At 39.8% G+C, this 19,805-nt stretch overlaps 2 protein-coding genes across 8 annotated transcripts in view; one reads left to right on the top strand and one right to left on the bottom strand.

Annotated features, from left to right (window-relative positions):
* The first annotated feature begins 13 nt into the window (after positions 1–13).
* On the top strand, positions 14–8,080 carry MEA1 (male-enhanced antigen 1). 3 transcript variants are annotated; one of them, XM_087717643.1, is made up of 4 exons: positions 14–127; positions 1,674–1,956; positions 2,069–2,171; positions 7,449–8,080. In XM_087717643.1, the coding sequence occupies exons 2-4, from the start codon at positions 1,684–1,686 to the stop codon at positions 7,610–7,612; spliced, it is 540 nt and encodes a 179-aa protein (XP_087573769.1). In that variant the 5' UTR covers positions 14–127; positions 1,674–1,683; the 3' UTR covers positions 7,613–8,080. The 3 variants fall into 3 exon arrangements, with proteins under 3 accessions (XP_087573769.1, XP_013907843.2, XP_087573770.1); XM_014052368.2 differs by having other exon boundaries at positions 36–127; positions 1,642–1,956; XM_087717644.1 differs by lacking the exon at positions 14–127 and adding an exon at positions 167–188.
* The window catches only part of PPP2R5D (protein phosphatase 2 regulatory subunit B'delta), a 52,012-nt gene continuing 40,156 nt past the window's right edge, over positions 7,950–19,805 (bottom strand). For 3 of the 5 annotated variants that reach the window (XM_014052365.2, XM_087717637.1, XM_014052366.2), the window contains 3 exons: positions 16,474–16,546; positions 13,544–13,660; positions 7,950–11,057 (listed from right to left, as the gene is read on the bottom strand). In XM_014052365.2, coding sequence (XP_013907840.2) covers positions 10,920–11,057; positions 13,544–13,660; positions 16,474–16,546 — 328 coding nt within the window. In that variant the 3' untranslated portion in view covers positions 7,950–10,919. Of the gene's footprint in view, positions 11,058–13,543; positions 13,661–16,473; positions 16,547–18,985; positions 19,049–19,805 lie in introns of those variants that run through there. The other 2 variants (XM_014052367.2, XM_087717638.1) reach the window with 2 other exon arrangements.

Below are 19,805 nucleotides of genomic sequence, written 5' to 3'. Positions count from 1 at the left end.
ACGAATCCTCCAGCCGCGCTTAGCTATGACGATTTTCTCAATGGCCGGATGTGCTTTGCTTCCGGGGATTGAGGCCGTGGAAGATTTCTTAGTTCGGTCTTATAGCAAGAGAGCGCAATTTGTCTTGGTGAGGATAGAAGATTTTTGTAGCGGTGGTAATGGTGATTGCTGACAGCACTTCCTAGCAGGTGCAAGGGAGTACTTATGTCGCCAGATCCTACAGCGTGAAATGGGATGAGCAGGCGCTGTTGGAAATGGAGGTTATCATAGGGGTAATATGGGAATATAGTAGGCAATTTTCAGCATCAGAAATATCTCATGAATGACCTTGTTTTAATATCTAGAGCAACCCTGAAAGGTAGACTAGACTCTTCAATTAAGATAAAAAGAGCTAGCCAAGAGGTATAAAGCAACGTATCATAGAATCGACTCGTGGCTTCCTCTCTTTGCCCAATTAATTGGGAGTAATTAGATAAGCTAAATTCGAAGAGATTAAAAAAAAGGCTACACACTGTAGTTAAACTAGAGAAACCACCATAAGCTGCAATAATTGCCATCAATTTGAATGGTATTAAAACGGAATAAGAGTTGTGGGAAAGGAGACAGTCAATGGTAAAATGTTGGTCCAGCATCTTTATTCTGAGGGTGGGCAGGGTAGTTATTATTATTTTTATATGGTGCTTGTTGATGTCCATTGGCTGCCAGAAATAAACTTTGGTCTAATTCTACCCTTGTAGGCTAGATTGCTGGGTACATGTATAAGGGGAGAAGTATTAATATATTGAAAAGTTAATTATGTCTTATAGTGCGTTAAAATATTGAATGAAGCCTATTTTATAATTACATGGTACCTAGGAATTTTATTGCTTTGAATTTGCAGGATATTTAATGCAAAATTTTATATAGATGTATTTTAAAATTGTTTGGGCTTTGTTGTCTACTGCTGAGGTTCTTTAAAAAATTATGCATATCTGTCTTTTATCTGGGATTTTCACCATTTTTCTATAGGATGAGTTGTACCTATTTTCTAATGTCGAATAGGAAAATAAAATATATTGAGAGGTTTTGACATAGATTCTACTCCAATTATTATAGTAAATAAGACAGGTTTTATTCTGTCCCTATTCATGTGCACTTATTTTCCCAGAGTAAAATTTGAAACATTAAGATGAATTATCTGTAATGGTTACATAACTTTATATAACCATTACATAATTTATCATTTATTAATGTTATTAATGATAAATTAACTTTTGACTGATACTCTGATCAAGAGTTCGCTTAGAATGGTATCACAGATTTGGCAGGACTATTGATTTTATTAGAGGCTGCAATCATATGTGGTGGTTTATTTGGTTTTGCACTGGCATATTATGTGAACCTTGCCTGTTGTGATTTATTAAATAAATGATTAACTACTATAGTATTGCAGGTGTAAAATAGGTAACAAAGTAAAAGTTTCACCAGTGACAGAAACAAAGTTTCTGAAAATGCTAAATACCTACTGTACCATGCAGTACTTAAGCATAATTATAATTGTGTGTGCTAATTTAGAATGGAATCTGCTGGGACATTTGATATTTCTTGGTTCCCTAGACTCTTTCCTAAGTTTCTTTACATTCATTACTTTTGTGATTCCAGGTGCTGAGATCAAGTTTCTTTTTCCTGTACAGATCCAATTGCATGGCCGTAGAGACAGTAGTTACACAGAGAATGGGTCCAGAGAGGATCTGTCCAAATGAGCATGAGCAGCTGGGGCTCCAAGAACCATCTGATGCGATCCTTGATCCTGTTGGCGAATGGAGTAGTGAAGAACCAGAAGACGAGGAGGACGAGAATATTAATAATGGCTATGTATATCAGCCACTGAACCAAGAACTGGATCAGGGATCAACAACACATGAATCATCAGCAACTAGCACAGAGCCAGCTCTTGACATCAATCAGCGACTTCAGGTGGCAGTTTTGTTTCAAACACCCTATATGGGAAGTAATGCTACCAGAAGAAAATTAATGCATGTATCTTTACATTTTGATTAATTTTAATGGCCCTGTGTATCATATGCAGGCAATGAGACTACATCTGCCTGATCCACCTATCGAAAGTGATAACGAGGATGAAGAGAGACTGGTAGCTCAAAGCAGCCACAGTTCAATTCCCATGGATCCAGGTAATATATCAAAACTTCCAACTTTGTGTCCTGATATATTGTATAAGGATATTTATAACTTTATTTTAGACATTTGATGCAGATAGTCTGACACACTATACTATTTCATCACTATACATATAAAAAGCTGCAGTCCTTACTTCTTCAGGATCACCTAGCATTTTTTCCTCTCTAGCCAAGATTATTACTCCATTTGTCTCTACAATTCTCTGAATTAAATTTAGATTTTATCAATCTAGAACTAGTCCATGTGCAAACCTGCTTTCTTCTTTCTTAATCTTGGTATTGGTATGTTTGTGTAGATATACATTTCACGTTAAGCTATAGTGTGGTTTTAGCTTAGGATGGTCTAAGGACTCTGCCATGTGCTTTGTAGGATTATATGTTAACATAGTTAATTGTAGTCCAGTAATAAAAATAAACTATGTCTTATTGAAATATGTGAAGCCACTATGCAGTGTATATTATCACATCTACTTTTGTAGTGGTTTGTCATATATTATTATTTGTTTGATTTGGAAATAAAACTACAGGCATGATGGCCTAATGGAAACCATAGCCATTAGCAGGATTCCTTTTCCTTCCTTTAGTCAGGCATAGAATAGGTTTGTCTGTCATCCTAATCCAACTGTATTGAGGTTTAACATGAGCAAATAGTCTTGTATCCTACTATTATGCCACTTCATCTCCAGTTGTTCAAATTAGTCTTTGGCAATTGCCTGATTATTTTAAATAGCAGAATGAACATTATTTATCAGAACAGCATGTAAATACTGTGTTTCCCTGAAAATAGACCAAACTGGAAATAAGCTCTGGCATGATTTTTCTGGATGCTCATAATATAATCCCCCCCAGTTAATTTTGATCTCCTTTTATATGATCACTAGCCCTTCATACTAGTTTATTTATGTTGAATGGCAGAATATACACAATACAATACAATAGCAGAGTTGGAAGGGACCTTGGAGGTCTTCTAGTCCAACCCCCTGCCTAGGCAGGAAACCCTATACCTTTCCAGACAAATGGCTATCCAACATCTTCTTAAAGACTTCCAGTGTTGGGGCATTCACAACTTCTGGAGGCAAGCTGTTCCACTGATTAATTGTTCTAACTGTCAGGAAATTTCTCCTCAGTTCTAAGTTGTTTCTCTCCTTGATTAGTTCTACCCTCAGGTGCCCTGGAAAATAGTTTGACTCCCTCTTCTTTGTGGCAACCCCTGAGATATTGGAACACTGCTATCATATCTCCCCTAGTCCTTCTTTTCATTAAACTAGACATACCCAATTCCTGCATATGTTTTATGTTCTTCATATGTTTTAGTCTCCAGTCCCCTAATCAACTTTGTTGTTCTTCTCTGCACACTTTCTAGTCTCCACATCTTTTCTACATCGTTGCAACCAAAACTGAATGCAGTATTCCAAGTGTGGTCTTACCAAGGCATTATAAAGTGGTTAACATTAACACTTCATGTGATCTTGATTCTGTCCCTCTGTCTATGTAGCCTAGACGTGTGTTGGCTTTTTTGGCAGCTGCTGCACACTGCTGGCTCATATTTAAATGGTTGTCCACTAGGACTGCAAGATCCCTCTCACAGTTACTACTATTAAGGAAGATACCACCTATACCTGTGCATTTCGTTTTTCTTGCCTAAATGTAGAACCTTACTCTTCACCATTGAATTTCATTTTATTAGATAGTGCCCAAGGTTCAAGTTTGTCAAGATCCTTCTGTATCTTAAGCTTGTCTTCTGGAGTGTTGGCTATTCCTGCCAGCTTGGTGTCATCTACAAATTTGATGAGTTCCCCATTTATTCCCTTATACAAATCATTGATGAAGATGTTGAAGAGTAATGGACCTAAAACAGAGCCTTGGGGTACTCCACTGCATACTTCCGTCCATGTAGATGCAGTTCCATTGAGGACTACACGTTGAGTGTGGTTGGTCAGCCAGTTACAAATCCATCTGGTGGTGATGCTGTCCAACCCACATTTTTCTACTTTATCTAGTAGTAGGTTATGGTCTACCTTATCAAATGCCTTACTGAAGTCCAAGTAAACTATATTGATGGCATTCCTCTGGTCCACTAATTTTGTCACTTTGTCAAAGAATGCAATAAGATTAGTCTAGAATGATCTGTTTTTAACAACCCATGTTGGCTTTTGGCTATTACTTTGTTTACTTCTAGGTGTTCACAAGTTCGTTGCTTATCTTTTCCAGAATCTTTCCTGGTATTGAGGTCAGGCTAATAGGTTTCCTGGATCTATTTTTCCCCCTTTTTTGAAGATGGGAACCACATCAGCTCTTTTCCAGTCCTCTGATAGTTCCCCGGTACTCCAGGATCTCTGAAAGATATAGTTCAGTGGTTCTGAGATCTCGTCTGCCAGTTCCTTCAGAACCCTGGGGTATAATCTGTCTGGTCCTGGTGATTTGAACTTGTCTAGGATAGACAGGTGCTCACTTACCATTTTTCCCTATTTCAATTTCTGTTCCTAATCTTATTTTTGATAGGTTGGACTGTTTTATCCCTTTGTGTAAAGACAGATGCAAAAAGAGTTAAAATAGTTCTGCTTTCCCCCTGTTGCTTGTCACCTTCTTGCCATTTTCTCCCAGCAATGGACCAATTGCTTCCTTAACCTTTTTCTTGTTTTTAACATGTTGGAAAATGCTTTTTTTTCCCTATTTTTGTGGCAAGCCTTTTTCATTGTGAGTCTTAGCTTTCCTTACTTCATCTTTACAGACTCCGGCTATTTGCTGATATTCTGCCTTAGTTATGTTCCCCCTCTTTCCACTTTTTATACTTAAACTTTTTTGTCTTTCAATTTGTCAGAGAATTCTTTATGCAGCCATGCTGGTTTCTTTTGGGAGCTGTTATTTTTCTTCTTCATTGGTATTGTGCTAGACTGAGCTTTTGTAATCTCATTTTTCAAAATTTCTCAAGCTTCTTGAGTTGTTTTCCTTTTGAGGATTCTCATCCATGGAATTCTTCCCAAGCTCTAAGTTTATCGAAATTAGCTCTCTTAAAATCCAAGAGTCTAGTTTGACTTTGTTCTACTACTTGTGTTTGCATAATGTTGAATTCCAATATTGCATGGTCACTTGCCCCCAGAGTTCCAATGGCTTCAACACCTATCTTTTCCTCTCTGCTAGTGAGAATTAAGTCTAATATGGCTGAGCCCCTTGTTCCCTTCTCTACTTTTTGGGAAACAAAGTTGTCTGCTAGGTTCGTTAGGAATATGTTGGATCTTCCACTTGGTGCAGAGTTTGTTTCCCAGTTGATGTCAGGATAGTTAAAATCCCCCATTACTATTGTGGTGTGCTTCCTACATACCTTAGTTAGCTGACTAGCAAAAAGTTCATCTACTTCCTCTGCTTGGTTGGGTGGCCTGTATTATAGACCTATGGCAATGTCGTTTCCCCCCAACCTTTAATATTGACCCAAATGCATTCAAGATAGTTCTCATCATTGTTGTGCTCTATTTCTGTAGAGATGCAGTTATTTCTTATATATAGTGCAACTCCACCTCCTCTTTTATTTTTCTATTTCTTTTAAATAATTTAAATGCTTCTAGCTGTATGTTCCATTTGTGGGTTTCATCCCACCAAGTTTCTGTAATGGCAACAATATTGTATCTGCCCTCATTTACTTGAATTTCTAATTCACCCTGTTTATTCCTCATACTCTGTGCATTGGTGTATAGACATTTGAGTCCATTTTGATTGACCCTGTGTTTACTGTCTACATAACCTGTGTTATGCCTGATTGCCCCTATTTTCTTGCCACGAGTATGATTCATGCACATGGTATGGCACTATTAAATGCTTAGTTTTGCTTGACAGCAGGAATGATAAACTTACCCACACAAACATCTATATTACATGCGCTGATAACCCTGAGTTTTAGATTTCTGGGGACAGAAATGTTCTGTATCAATTGATTCTCTGTCCCTGCTGTTCAGTTGAAATGTTTATACAGAAAATCTGTGAATTTAATGCCATGTAACTCAGTCCCTTTCTTGGATGGGTGCAAACCATCTCTTTTGTACAGTTTTTCATTGGACCAGCTGCAGACATCATGACTAATAAAACCAAAGCCTTCCCTTTTACACCACTCCTTTAGCCACACATTAAACTCTGCTACACAGGCCCTTCCCTTTTTGTTCCTTATATACTGGTAAAACCTCTGAAAAGATAAGCCTATAACCTACACTACTAAGTTCATACCCCAAGCTCTGGAAATCATTCTTCACATAAAATACATCTTTTTGGGACAGATCATTTGTGCCAAGATGTATAATAGCATCAACATCACAGTCCTCACTTGCATTCTTGACTATTTTAAGAATACGCCTCTGCTGGCAGTAACACCTGGCAGTCACCTGACCTCTTTTAAAACCTCCATATCCTTTCCTAAATTTGCATCCCTCACGGTTGAATCACCAACCAGAAGCTGACTTCTCTTTTTACATACCTTGATCTTCTTATGCTACTGATGTGTGATACCTGGGTCCCCATTTCGCCTTTCCAAAGAAAGTTCTTCAGTTTGGACCACGATCTCTTGCTTATTTGTGTCATTATCACAACTACCTTGAGCTGTCCCATTAAAGTCAGCAAGAGCGCTACATCTGTTATGCTGGGTTACAGCAAAAGCTGCGTGTTTATGGTTCACAGCTCTCACCGTGACAGATCCCACAGTTGTCCAGACTGCTCTTCTCCTGCAGGATCTTTGCGGTAGAGGGGGCTGATAGCATGGCATCTCCATAGTGTGGAATGGCCAAACTGGGCACCTAATTTCTGCTTGGAGAGCAGAGATTAGAGATTCTAGATAGGTAATATGTCTATGTAGACTAGTAATTTGTTTACAAAGGGGACAGTATCCAAATTTGAAAAGAGTACTGCGAAAGACAGGTGCAAAACAGCTATTACATTGAACTAAGCTGGTCATTTTGAAATAAAATAAAATCACAATATCAAGCGCACTAATTCAGAATGTATTATTGCTATTTTGGTTTATAGATATATGATTCGTGTGCCATTGGGCACGCAGGCTACTACCTAGTCCTCTTTGTCTCTCTAACTCCCCGCTTGTAGCCAGCAGCTCCAATCACCAGCCTCAGGAAAGTTCAAATGAAATGGAGTTAAAGGGCCACTACCTAGTCCTCTTTGTCTCTCTGACTCTCCCTTTGTAGCCAGCAGCTCCAATTACCAGCCTCAGGAAAGTTCAAATCATTCATATATATATATAAAGTTCTCATCCTTTGCCCTTTTTTTAAATTCTAGAACATGTGGAATTAGTGAAAAGGACCATGGCTGGAGTCAAGCTCCCTACACTGAGCATTCCTGCATGGGCCAATGAGATATCGGATGAGCAGTGGCAGGATATGGTGCAACGAACACTACAAGACAGACAAAGTCAGAATGGATTTAAGCCAGAATGGAAATGAAGAGTCCCAGGGAGCTTCTTGTCTACAAAGAAAACATCTAAACTGGAGTTAATCTACTTTAAACTATCTTGTTCTAAAGTGATTAGGTAGTTATCTCACTTTTCTTCAGCACTGAACCTGTCAATTCATCTGGTAAAACTGCAAATAATTCACTAGTTGTCTATAGTACTTAGTTATAAATGCTTAGTGGTGGTGACCGTAAGGCTGTTTTCTTAATCCTGAGAAGAAAAAAACGTTTTGGATATGTGTTTAGTCTGTTCTTTCTCCTCTTCCCCACTACCTATTGTGACACATGGGCTAAAGAGCTAAACGTGGCCATGAGGTGCAGTCCAGTGTATCATCTTTTCAAGAGATCCATTTTATTTAGTTCTGTACATACAGGGACATCTGTACAAAATCCAACACTGTCATACTATGTAATACTCTACTGAAAATAAAGTACACCATATGTACATAATGAATTGAAAAGCAGCTTAATACTTGTGTCCAGGCAGTGAATGCATCATTTAGTTGCTTCCCCCCCGCCCCTCTTGGGAAGGGCTGTATAAGACACGAAAGAGGCAGCTCCATCCCTATCCATGTAAAAGTAAGGAAAGATAAAAGCTGAAATAGGGACAAACGCAAGAGTTTTAAGTAGAGCTAGATTAAGGTAGAGCATAACTGGAAGTTGTGTATAGCTGAGGTGCTCATTTGGCTTGAAGTGTGATTTTTATTTTTTTACCTCTTTACATACAGCTTTTCTGATAGTTAGATATATAGGACACTCAAATGAATTGGGAGCAAACTAAAATTTAATATTAGATCCCAAACACAAGTTCCCTGATCCCAAAGAAAAATTAGACAAAGCCTATATTTACATCTAAGTGTACAGCATATGATGCTCAATTACAGCCCTGCTCCACCTATGCAAAACTGTAACAGGCATAGAAGTGGTGTGTAGCATACATGTGGATAATGAAGGATACTTTCCTATGGTCCTTCTCATTTACAGAGCCCAACCTTGAGGGGGAATATATAAGCAGACAACCACATTGGTGTTAAGGAGTTCCAAGTTTTCTTTTGTTCCTCCCACAGCTAACCACACTTTGAAAAACCAGTAGCTGAATGTGCAAGCTACTCAGTGAACCTTCATTTTGTTTGATTCTGTCACTGAACCAAGGAACATCTTGCAAATCAATTATAAGTTCCCGTTTAACTTCCTTCCACATATGCTTCAACTGGAACCTTGCAAGAAGATTAAAAGACATCCATAGTATGAGGAACTATAGCCAGACAGAGCATCTTGAACAACAGATATTGAAAGTGTTTTGACAGCAGACAGTGGAGGTTAGCATCATCATATATTCTAACGTCAGTCTCAATTCTAAGTGCCTGTCCTCGTGTAGTTAAAATACTACCATGCGCAAAATATGGGTTGCCAAAGTAATAATGTTCTGGGGGAAGGAAAAAAGCTTTTCAGAACTCCAGAAATAGGCCAGTGAAGCTTGAGCATGCTTAATGATCACGGAATGCTGATGGACTGTTAGTAAAGGGACAAAAATGGTGGAAAAATGAAGAATTCCACAGAGAAAAATACCAAAGAGGAATGTATCAGACTGAAATTTGTTTGGCTTGAATGATGGGTAAGCCCAGGCACTGTGATTTATTCAATAATTCATGGTTTAAAAGAGAATAGCATGATATAGGTACCCAGCCTGTGGCTTGAGTATCAGTATGGAAAATTGGCAAATGTCCACTCTTTAATTGCAGTTTTTTAAGAGTTAAAAGATATATCTGAAGAGGTAAATTCGGTGAATATTGAAATGAAATATGCTACAAATCAACTTCAGTCAAGTCATTAAAGGTACAATGGAACAGAATGGTATAAGTAAGCAGACAAGACAAAATTACAGCATATGGAGATTTAAATAAGAACATGAAAAAAAGTCTTACAGTCCAACATTATTACTTTTCTGATATTCCACTTTTTCCCAATAAGCCCCCCTGCCTAAATGAGCAATAAATGGATAAACCCTAAATGTGGAGGGGGGGCGGAGACGACTCACTAAAAACATTTTTTCTAAAGCTAGAGCATAGTATACTGTAGGCTTCCCCTTCTGTGATTACCATGATCCAAATTCAGTCAGCAGCTTTTCAACTATGAGAAGCTGTTAAATAAATGTAACTATTATATTCTGGCTACCCATACTTCAAAGAAATCTGTATACCCCAAATTATATATTCCCTAAGGTGAATTTCTGCTACTTGATATTTGGTTTCCTGAACTGACAAATGGTGCTAGAACAGCTGGAATCCACATAAACACTGAAAATAAAACCATGCTAGCTGAGAGACAATGGGAGCATAAATTTAACAACAGGGTGAGGAATTAACTGGGAAAGACTAGCTCAGTTGATAAATGGAAATTGGAGTTTCCTGCATTCTTTATTTAATTTTTCCTATGATTTTCAATATGCAAAATGCATAAAGCTATTTAAGATTTGCTGGCGCTTAAAACCCAAAAGCTGAAAGGAAAGTTGGCATTATTAGTAGAGAATGTGCTTAACAGCTACTCTCCCTCCAGTACTAACGAAGATAGACAGAAAGCAAGACTCAAGTAACACATTCATGCAGCAGCTGCACAATAGCTGCCAGGCACATAGATCAACTGCAAGCCTCTATTTGGAAGGTGAAAATTCATTGAAAGCATTATCTAAATCACTGGATTTGGAATTATGCATGACTGCTAATGCAAACACAATTTCAGGGAGGGGGGATGTACGATATCACCCTTACTCATAACAACCAAACGCAGCTGCAATCTCCATCAGATTAGTTATTTATTCTAAGTCTTATGGGAGTTTTCTGAAGAGAAAATTGCCTATACCGACTTGTTTAGTCAATATAACATAACATTTCCATTATGCAGACCACCCAGTTGTGTGATAGGTGGAAAGAGAATGAGAATATCAGTCAAGGGCTCTGGATGACTGATAAACAGATAAATTCCCAATGCCCTGGTCCTGGGACTTTAGAATTATTATTATTTTTTGTACAAATTCGGGAATTGGGATGTTCCTTTCAATGGAATGATATTCTCACAGGTTCCTAGGCTCCCATCACACGTGCACACAAAACACAGCCTTAAAAAGATTTAAAGCAGGAGTAAGTGAAAGTGTGGTGGGATATGAGGTACAATGTAAAATCAAACTGAACCTGAAAGAATGAGAATGGAGTGGAGGACAGGCACAGGTCACCATGTTCATTCCCTAGCTATACGTTAGAACAAAGTGCATTTCTGTGTACCCTCCAGGGTCTCCCTAGCCCGTCAGAGTGCCTCCTGGCTTGAGGTGAGAAATTCTTCTGCTCTCTTGTGTGCTTCCAAAGCCTTTATGGTGTAGACATCCTGAGGAAGCTCTGATTTCCGACGCAGCAAAACCTTCTCCTTCTTTATATCTTTCAACATCTAAACACAAACACATAACAGATTAAAGGTAGTTTGTAGAATTTGCAAATTTCTCCCAAGAGCTAACTTGCTCTCTTCTCTCTGGTATTATATACAGATTACTAAATCATGGCCAAATTGGGTTTAATTAGGGCCATCTCCCAAGTCCATATAATACCTAATTGCTCACTGTACCCAATCTCTGTTTTCAAATGATGACACAGATAGATGCCACTACGTCTATGATGCCACTAAATTCTAGAACTCTTACAATAAAAATCAATGTAGAAATTGCTAAGCAAGCAGGACAGGGCAGTCTGTAATTTTTCATATGATGCTGGATTTAAAACCTATCAACCTTGGCAACAGTTATCAGAGATGATGGGAAACTACGCTCTAGCAATTTTTGGAAGGTGACCAATTAAATCCCTGACTAAGATACATAACTGTTTCATTTTCCTTTAAGGCATCAGCTTTCAAGTAATAATAATCAGGCACAATGTCACACAAGCAAGAGAACAACAGAATTACTACAGTCAGAAATTAAGTATTAACAAAGTGTGCAGCAAGCGAATAATTGAAGCACCATATTTTCTGGAGTATAAGACGCACCATGATTTTGAAGAGGTAAATTTAAAAAAAATTCTGCACTTTGCAGGCTTCAAACCCTCTGCATATATCGGTTTTTGAAGAAGAAGAAAAAAAGGAGGGGGGCATGCAGAGCTTTGGGAGGCTTGTAGAGTGCTCCTGAGGGCTGGGGGGGGGGGAGAAATGAGCAAAATGCCCCCCTCTTTTTTGCACAAATGGGCCTTTTTTGCAAAAAAAAAAAAGGTCATGCAGAGGCTTTGGGAGGTTTGCAGAATGCTCCTGGGGGCGGGGATGAGCAAAAACAGCCTGTTTTTCTGCTCAATTTTACTCTCCCTAGCCCCCAGGCGCACTTTGCAAGCCTCCCAAACCCTCTGCACATCCATTTTTGCAAGGGGGGGCGGGGTTTTGGTAGGCCAAAAATGCTGTATTCAGTGTATAAGATGCGCCCAGATTTTCACCCTTTTTTGGGGGGGGAAGGTGTGTATTATATGCCAAAAAATACAGTAGGGTAAGCTGAGTCAATGATTATAGATCAATATACACATACTACAATGATAATGAAATTCAACATGAAAGCAACAATCTAGACAACACTCTAGTTTACAAATCAGCAACATAGAAACTAAGAAGCAATACCAGTCAAAGTATCTTAAAGAAATACAACCATATATTGTGTGGTTGTTTTATCTTTTACAAAATAGGACCATTTGTTTCATAAGAAACAAAGGGAACTCCGCCTCTGACTCATATTATTAGAGATTGCTATTTTTCAACTCTACTTCGGTTTGATTTATGCAACAACAGAAGCCTGTGGGCATAGTTTCTTTTATCCCACTGTAATCTATTTTATTGCATTTCACTGTGTCTTATTTATTGTACCTTGCTGTTGTTGATGTTCATGCTTTGATATGGTCAATTGACTAAACAATAAAATATACTATACTTAATCTGTGGGCACCCAATTTTTAAAAACTATTTCCTGACAGAGAAGGTATGATACAAACTCTTTCAAAGAGCTTTCAAATTTGGTGTTTCAAATTCAGATTGGAAAAAAAATAGCTAATAGTATGCTAGCAAGAGGCAAAATTAAGAGGAAACAGAGGAAGTACAGAAGGTAGGAGCAAAGGAGTAAAAAGTTATACTCTCCTGCTGTACAAAATACAATGGATATCCCAACTGTGCCCATTCCAAAGCCAAGTCTAATTATGACATGAAGCGTATGAATACTGGAGTTGTGTCATGGACCTACATAATTCAAGGAGAATCACCACAAGGAAGGACAAATGCTTTTGTTGCAATGTTAAGAATGTAACTTAACCATCCCAAATACTATGGGATTGATTCCCTTATGCCTCCTCTTGAACTGTTGATTTTGTCCTTTCATGCAAAATGTAATTAAGTTACGAAGTAGTCAGTGTTCCAGCTACCCATAGGTATTTATTTAGTCCTAAGTGCATCCAAGTGACTGTTAGCTCATTTCACAGTTACTAGAATAATTGTATATTTGTTTCCAAAAAGCCATGTAAAGCAAACAAACTATTAAGAGGAATGAACTGGAAAGGTTCTGTGACTTGGTGTTTTGTTTTTGGAACTCAGAAACTGTGGGTTAGTTTATAAATCTGCAGTAGTCAGAAATACATCCAGTATGTTGTTTTAAAAACCACTGTCCCTCTATTTTAAGTTGTGGTAGCCGACGAATCCTTGCACACATTTCCTAAGCTATTTGAGAATTAAGGATTATTTTCCACCCATTCTGCCTTTCCACAGAGAAACCATGTGCCAATCGTTTATGACTAGCTTGCCTTTGAGCCAAGTAAGGGTCTGTCAAAATTTGCTTGCTTGCTTAAGAGAAACTAATTACCAGGAACTACATGCTACAGATAGGCTCTGGATCAATTGGGTTTATATAATTAAGTCACCTGTACAGCCTCTGTTTCCATCGTTTTCTTCAGTAGCTGTATGTCCTCTGCAGTGGGGGTCTCCGTCTCCATGCAATAAACAGGAGGCAAAGGTGGGGGTGCGCAATACGTGGGGTACTGCAGGAACACAGCACACAGAAAAATGGGAATGCAAGCTCAGCAACTTAAGTACTAGAACGTCAAATGTTTAGACATATACACAGATCCCAAAAAGAAAAAAAAAGGATATAATGTGAATGTTTTCAATTACAATTCATCATCCCTTTGTGAAATAGGTTTGGGGATATAAAAGTTACCGAACACTTTCATTCTTAATTCAGATATTCTCTTATAATAAAGGGGGTTGATTCATTTTTTTTGTTGCAATGGTGAAAATCCCAATTAAAATAATGAAAGTATCAAGACATAAGATCCAATCTTAACTAAAACCTAACAACACAATTGCTCCTATGCAGCTATTACCTATTCAAAACTAGAAATTTATTCAATATTCAAAAAGGTTTTGAGTTAAAGGAATCAGTGCATGAAAAAGTCTGAATTTCTACAAGAATTAATACTGGGGGTTGCATTATATTTCACATAAAATGGTACAATGATATAGGAGTAATACTATAACATTATCCTTTAAACAATTCTATGTCTCTTAAAATTAAGTTGGATGAAAAAAAAATTAAACAGATTCATTTGAAATGTGGTACTCCATAACTATATATAAGGTTTTCCTATAAAGTTAGCTATTCTTGTCTTTCAGGTAATACCATGTTTCCCTGAAAATAAGACCTGTCCTGAAACTAAGGCCTTGCCATATTTTTCGGCTGGGCAAAAATATACGACCCCCTGAAAATAAGCCCCCTGGACAACCCCCCCCCCCTCCAGCCAGGCAGAGCACCACTCACCAACCTACCGATATCCTGAAGGCGCCAAGCCGCAGGAGCTGGGGGGGGGAGGGGAGCAAAGGCGCTGTCTTCGGGATACTGCTAGGTTGGCGAGTGGCACTGAACCCAGCTGGAGTGAGGGGTTGCTGGGTGGCTGCTCTCATGAGCAGCCGCCTGGCAATCCTCCTTTCCAGCCGGGCATAACGCCACTCACCGACCCACTAATATCCCAAAGGCGCTAAGCCACGTGGTGGTCTGCCCGGCTGGAAAGGGAGGTTGCACATCCGCCTGTTCCGCCCCAGCTCGCGTGTCTCCCAGCATCACCATGCCCTGGCCCAGCTCTCCCTTCAGGGCCAGAGCTCCAGCGGCGCCACACTGCAGCCACTGCCAAGCTCTGAGCATAACTGGCTTCCAAACTCCGAGATCCGCTGCCGAGTCTTCCAGCAGCGGCCGCTCTGGGACTATGCTCTATGGTTGTGGGCCGGCTGCCAGAAGACTCTCTGTCCCACCAGTCTTTCAACAGCCAGCCCACAACCATAGAGCGTAGTCCTAGAGCGGCCGCTGCCGGAAGACGCGGCTGCAAATTTCCGGAGTTTGGAAGTTGGTTATGCTCGGAGCATGGTGGTGGTGGCAGCAGTAGGGCAGCGGCAGTGGTATTGCTGCCGCGTGAGCGCCTGTTCACCGCCACCCGGCTCCCGCAGCTTGGCGCCTTTGAAATGCCGGTGAATGGCGCTCTGCATGGCTGGAGAGGGGGGTTGCACGAGCGGCTGTTCCACTCTCACTCATGCGCCCCCCAGCCTCACTATGCCCTGGCCCAGCTCTCCCTGCAGAGCCAGGGCACCTCTGCTGCCGCCGTCACCGCATGGCCTTTTCTGCGGTTTCCAAACTGAGTCTTCTGGCAGTGGCCGCTCTGGGCGTACGCTCTATGGTTGTGGGCCGGCTGCCGGAAGACTGGTGGGACAGAGAGTCTTCCGGCAGCTGACCCACAACCATAGAGTGTAGTCCCAGAGCGGCCGCTGCCGGAAGACTCGGCAGCAGATCTCCAGAATTTGGAAGCCGGTTATGCTCGGAGCTTGGGCCAGGGCATGGTGACGCTGGGAGGCACGCGAGCTGGGGCAGAACAGGTGCTTGTTCAACCTCCCTTTCCAGCCGGGCAGAGCGCGACTTGGCTTACCGCCTTTGGGATATTACTGGGTCGATGAATGGCGTTCTGTCCGGCTGGAAAGGGGGGTTGCCAGGCGGCTGCTCGTGAGAGCAGTTGCCCAGCAAACCCCCACTCCAGCTGGGTACAGCGCCACTCACCAACCTAGCGGTATCCTGAAGACAGCAAGCAATGTGAGCGCCTTTGCTCCCCCTCCCCCCAGCTCCTGTGGCTTGGCGCCTTCAGGATATCGCTTGGTTGGTGAGTGGTGCTCTGCCTGGCCGGAGGTGGGAGGCTGTCCAGGGAGCTTATTTGCGGGGGAGGGCTTATATTTTTGCCCACGAAAAAAATGTGGCATGGCCTTATTATCAGGACATGTCATATTTTCAGGGAAACACGGTACTGTCCATGCTATATGTAGAAATTCAGATTTTGTCCCTAGAAACTCCAACTAAGAAATCTTACAAGCCCTGCTGTTAGCAGAAACAGTAATCACCTGGTGGACTACAAAGGCAGTTTCTGACATTTATTCCTTTAATGTAATGACTTACCAAACTTATGAAGCACTCATCTAGTGCCAGACTAAGGCAATAAACAGAGCTATGATAGGTACTTGGGTCTCCCAGAAAAACTAGAGTAGTTTATTTTATTTTAGTAACTGCTTAGATGCATGCTTATCAGTACCAAAATTCCATCAGATAAAGCATGTGACCGCATTTGGTCTTTACACTTCAATTTTATACATTGGAAACAAAAGCTGAGAGTAACATTTATTGCACCACACACTTAAGTCACAATCAATTTTAAACACAAGTTTTAGTTCAGCATTCCTAAGAGTGTTTGGCAATATTACCTAAAAATAGAAGAAAGTGAGGGTATTTCAGAACCTTTCATCTGATCATAATAATCATTACCTGAGGATTCTGCCGAGCTAACTCCTCAATCTTGTGCCACACCTCTTCTCTTTCCTTCAATCTGAACCGCCCTCTGAAGATGGAGAGAAATTTATTTTTTGTATTAAAACTTCTAGTTTATCGTTTCTCTAGAGGTCAGATCATGTTACACCATTCTAAATACAAAGCCTGAAAAGCATTAAGACTATCCCATGCTACACAGATTCAAATATAAGTACCTCTTTCCCTCCCCCACTTTATAAATAGCTTAGAAAAATGTAAAATCCTTCCCATGTATGTCATAAAGTAATACCTTTTCTACTTTCATCCCAGGTTCTAGAGTGACCATAATCATTCCCATCCTCCCCCCAAAAAAGCAGTTCACTCATTTCACCCAATCCTATTAACTAAATTCTTCAGCAGGTAACAGACATTAACCCGCATCTCTCCTCATCTTTGGGTTACCCTCTTGGTGGAACTTCTTATCCCAGATTTCAAAAGACATCATAGATCAAATGTCCATTTAGGCAGGGGTGTCAAACTGGCGGTCCATGGTCTGGATGCATCACGTGCAGGCCACCCCACCCCAGCTCCGTGAATGGGAAAAATATTGCGAAATGTCAGGTGACAGCAATGTGACGCAGCGAGTTTGATTTAGTGTGTTATGGAACTGAGCAGGCCAAAGACCATGAAGCTACTAAATCCAGAAATTTAAATGTTTACTTGGAAGTAAAAATAATTTACCCTGCAATAAATATTAAAAACTTTGAAACTGTTTTTAAAGTGCTGACTGAAGATCATTTATATTTCTTATTCTCAAGAAACATTTACAGATTTGCAGTTTATGCTTCTTAGTATGGGTAGTACTCAGAATAAGGGATGCACAGAATTGCTCGCTTTCTACCTATTGGTGACATTATAATACTGCAGTGGTGGGATTCAAATAATTTAACAACCGGTTCTCTGCCCTAATGATTTCTTCCAACAACCAGTTCACCAAATTGCTCAGAAGGTTAACAACCGGTTCACCCGAAGTGGTGCAAACTGCCTGAATCCCACCACTGTAATACTGGTATACATTTCCAATATGCAAAGTGAAAAACCCATTCTTTCCCTATTCCTCTTATTTGGGTTGAGGAACTCTGCCAAAACATGCACAATATAAAGCACCAATGAAAACTGGCACATTTTATGCGTGTAAGATTTTCATGTTAGCAAAGCCACCATGGGGTACAACCTAGGTCACTCAGAAAGCAGGTAATATTCAAATTGACTTCATACAATTTCCAGCCTGTTCTTATATGGAGATCATCATGATAATAGTACAATATGATTTATACTGACAAATTAGATTCCTAAAATGTAGAAGTTCAAACTAATATTTGAGATCACCTATTCCAATCTCATCTCTGGTGAATGTATTTACTACCATACCATCCCCAACAAATGGCCATCAAGTTTTTGTTCAGTACTTCCAATGAACTCTACTGCAATTTCACTGCTGAAGAGCTATTACCCTGAAGGAATTTTCCTGATGTTTTAAGTGACATCAGGAAATGTTATGACACCCAGAGTCACTTTTTAGAAGAGATGGGCAGAATAGAAATGTAATAAAATAAATGTGCTTCATCACAAGTTAAGACCACTGTTTCTTAACTTGATTTCTAAACTATATTAAACAACCCCTCCCTGCTAGTTCTTCAAATATTGGAGGGCAGCTTGTTTTCTCACAATGTTTCCCCTCTGTAGCTCCTTATTATCAACTTGGCTGTTTTGCTCTTGCTACATTTCAATATATCAATGTCCTTTCCTAATATGTGGCATTCCCAACTAAATGAAATAGTCCAAATGTGGATTTTGACTAACAAAAAACAATTAGTCTTGAATCCCGATATTGTTTTCTATAAAATATCTGCTGTGGCCTTAGCATTGTGTTATCCACATATTTGATCCAAGTCATTTATAAATACACTGAATCATATAAAGCCTAGAAAAAAATCCCTTCAGTTTGCCACTCAACATTTTCTTCCAGTGTGTGGAGACCCAGAGGACCTCTCACTGAGTATGATTATTCAACCATTTTTGTACCCACACAATAACAATAACAACATGGTCTTGTCCATATTTGGCTATTTTCCTCCACATGAAAGACCCTGAAGCCAAGATACACTGCATCTGCTTCATTCTTATGGTCTACTCGTTACACTATTTAAAAAAGGAGAACAGATTGGTTTGGCATTGTTCTTAGTAGATCCATAGTGGCCACAGCAAAACAATACAGTTTTTGCCAAATACTTACAAACCTTTCTAGAATTTGCTAGGTAACAATGACAAGCTAATTGGACTCATGTCCTTTTTACTCTTCTCCAGTCCACTGGCACTGTACTCATTTTATATGATGTCTCAAACATCATAAAAAGGACTTCCAAGATAACATCCACAAGCTCTTTTAAGAGTCTCATGTGGAATTAATTGGGCTCTGGAAACAAATTCATTCATGTTAGTCAGGTGCTCCCTAACTATCTCTACTTACCTTGGGTTGCCACTCCCTTCTTGTGTCAACTGTTCTGTTTAGGTCCATTTGAATACAGTTCCCCTTTGAGAAAAAGACCAAAGCAAAGGAGGAATTGAGGAGCTCTGCCCTCTCCCCATAGTTTCTTACCATCCTGCCATCTTATCCAAGCAACGGGCCCACCCTTTCCTTTTTCTACTAACATAGCCAAAATAGTTACATTGTCACTTGCAACTTGCAAATCTAAGTTCCTTTTGAGGTTTAGCTTTTCTATAGACATCAGCTACTTGCTGGTGTGCTTTCTTGGTCCTCTGCCAGTCTTGCAAGATAGTCCAGACAGGAAGCACACCCAGAGGAACTAATTCTACTTTATTGTAAGGTTACAGAAAGAGACTCTTGCAAGTTAAATGCATTTCTTCCCTGTTGCCTTGACAGCCCAGGAAACTAGAAGGGGACCCTTCCTAAACATTTATCATGCCCATATTCCTTCTGCAAGTTGAGCTGCCTCTTATCCAACTGTCCCTCTGCTGTAGCTTTTCCAAGACCATTCTCACATACCTTCATCCTTATATCTATATTTTATTTCCTAAACCTGTCCTTCTTAATTTTTTGGTTCAATCAAAAGCTCCCTATACATCAACATGTTTTGTCTCACGTGTAATAGTGTACAGTTATATTTTAATATTTTCTTTTTGAGACATCCCAAACATTCCTTTTGCCTGCCTAATAATTGTCCAAGATTAATGAAACTGGCCAATGTTCCCTTTTTCCTCTTCATGGCATTTGGAAATTAAGATGATTCATTACTTCCACCTAAGGGCTTGGGGTGCCACTGCTTTCA

This window comes from Thamnophis sirtalis, unplaced genomic scaffold, assembly GCF_051295495.1.
Source record: "Thamnophis sirtalis isolate CommonGarterSnake01/CBP01778 unplaced genomic scaffold, rThaSir2_p1.2 scaffold_6, whole genome shotgun sequence".
In the NCBI taxonomy this organism is placed as follows: domain Eukaryota; kingdom Metazoa; phylum Chordata; class Lepidosauria; order Squamata; family Natricidae; genus Thamnophis; species Thamnophis sirtalis.
This window is presented reverse-complemented; position numbering and strand designations above follow the sequence as displayed.

Bases quoted from the DNA above. Each gene is read 5' to 3' on its own strand.
- MEA1 (XM_014052368.2), top strand. From the start codon at position 41: ATGGCCGGATGTGCTTTGCTTCCGGGGATTGAGGCCGTGGAAGATTTC. The intron at 128-1,641 runs GTGAGGATAGAA...TTGTGATTCCAG, and splicing joins AGAGAGCGCAATTTGTCTTG to GTGCTGAGATCAAGTTTCTT. The intron at 1,957-2,068 runs GTGGCAGTTTTG...TATCATATGCAG, and splicing joins ACATCAATCAGCGACTTCAG to GCAATGAGACTACATCTGCC.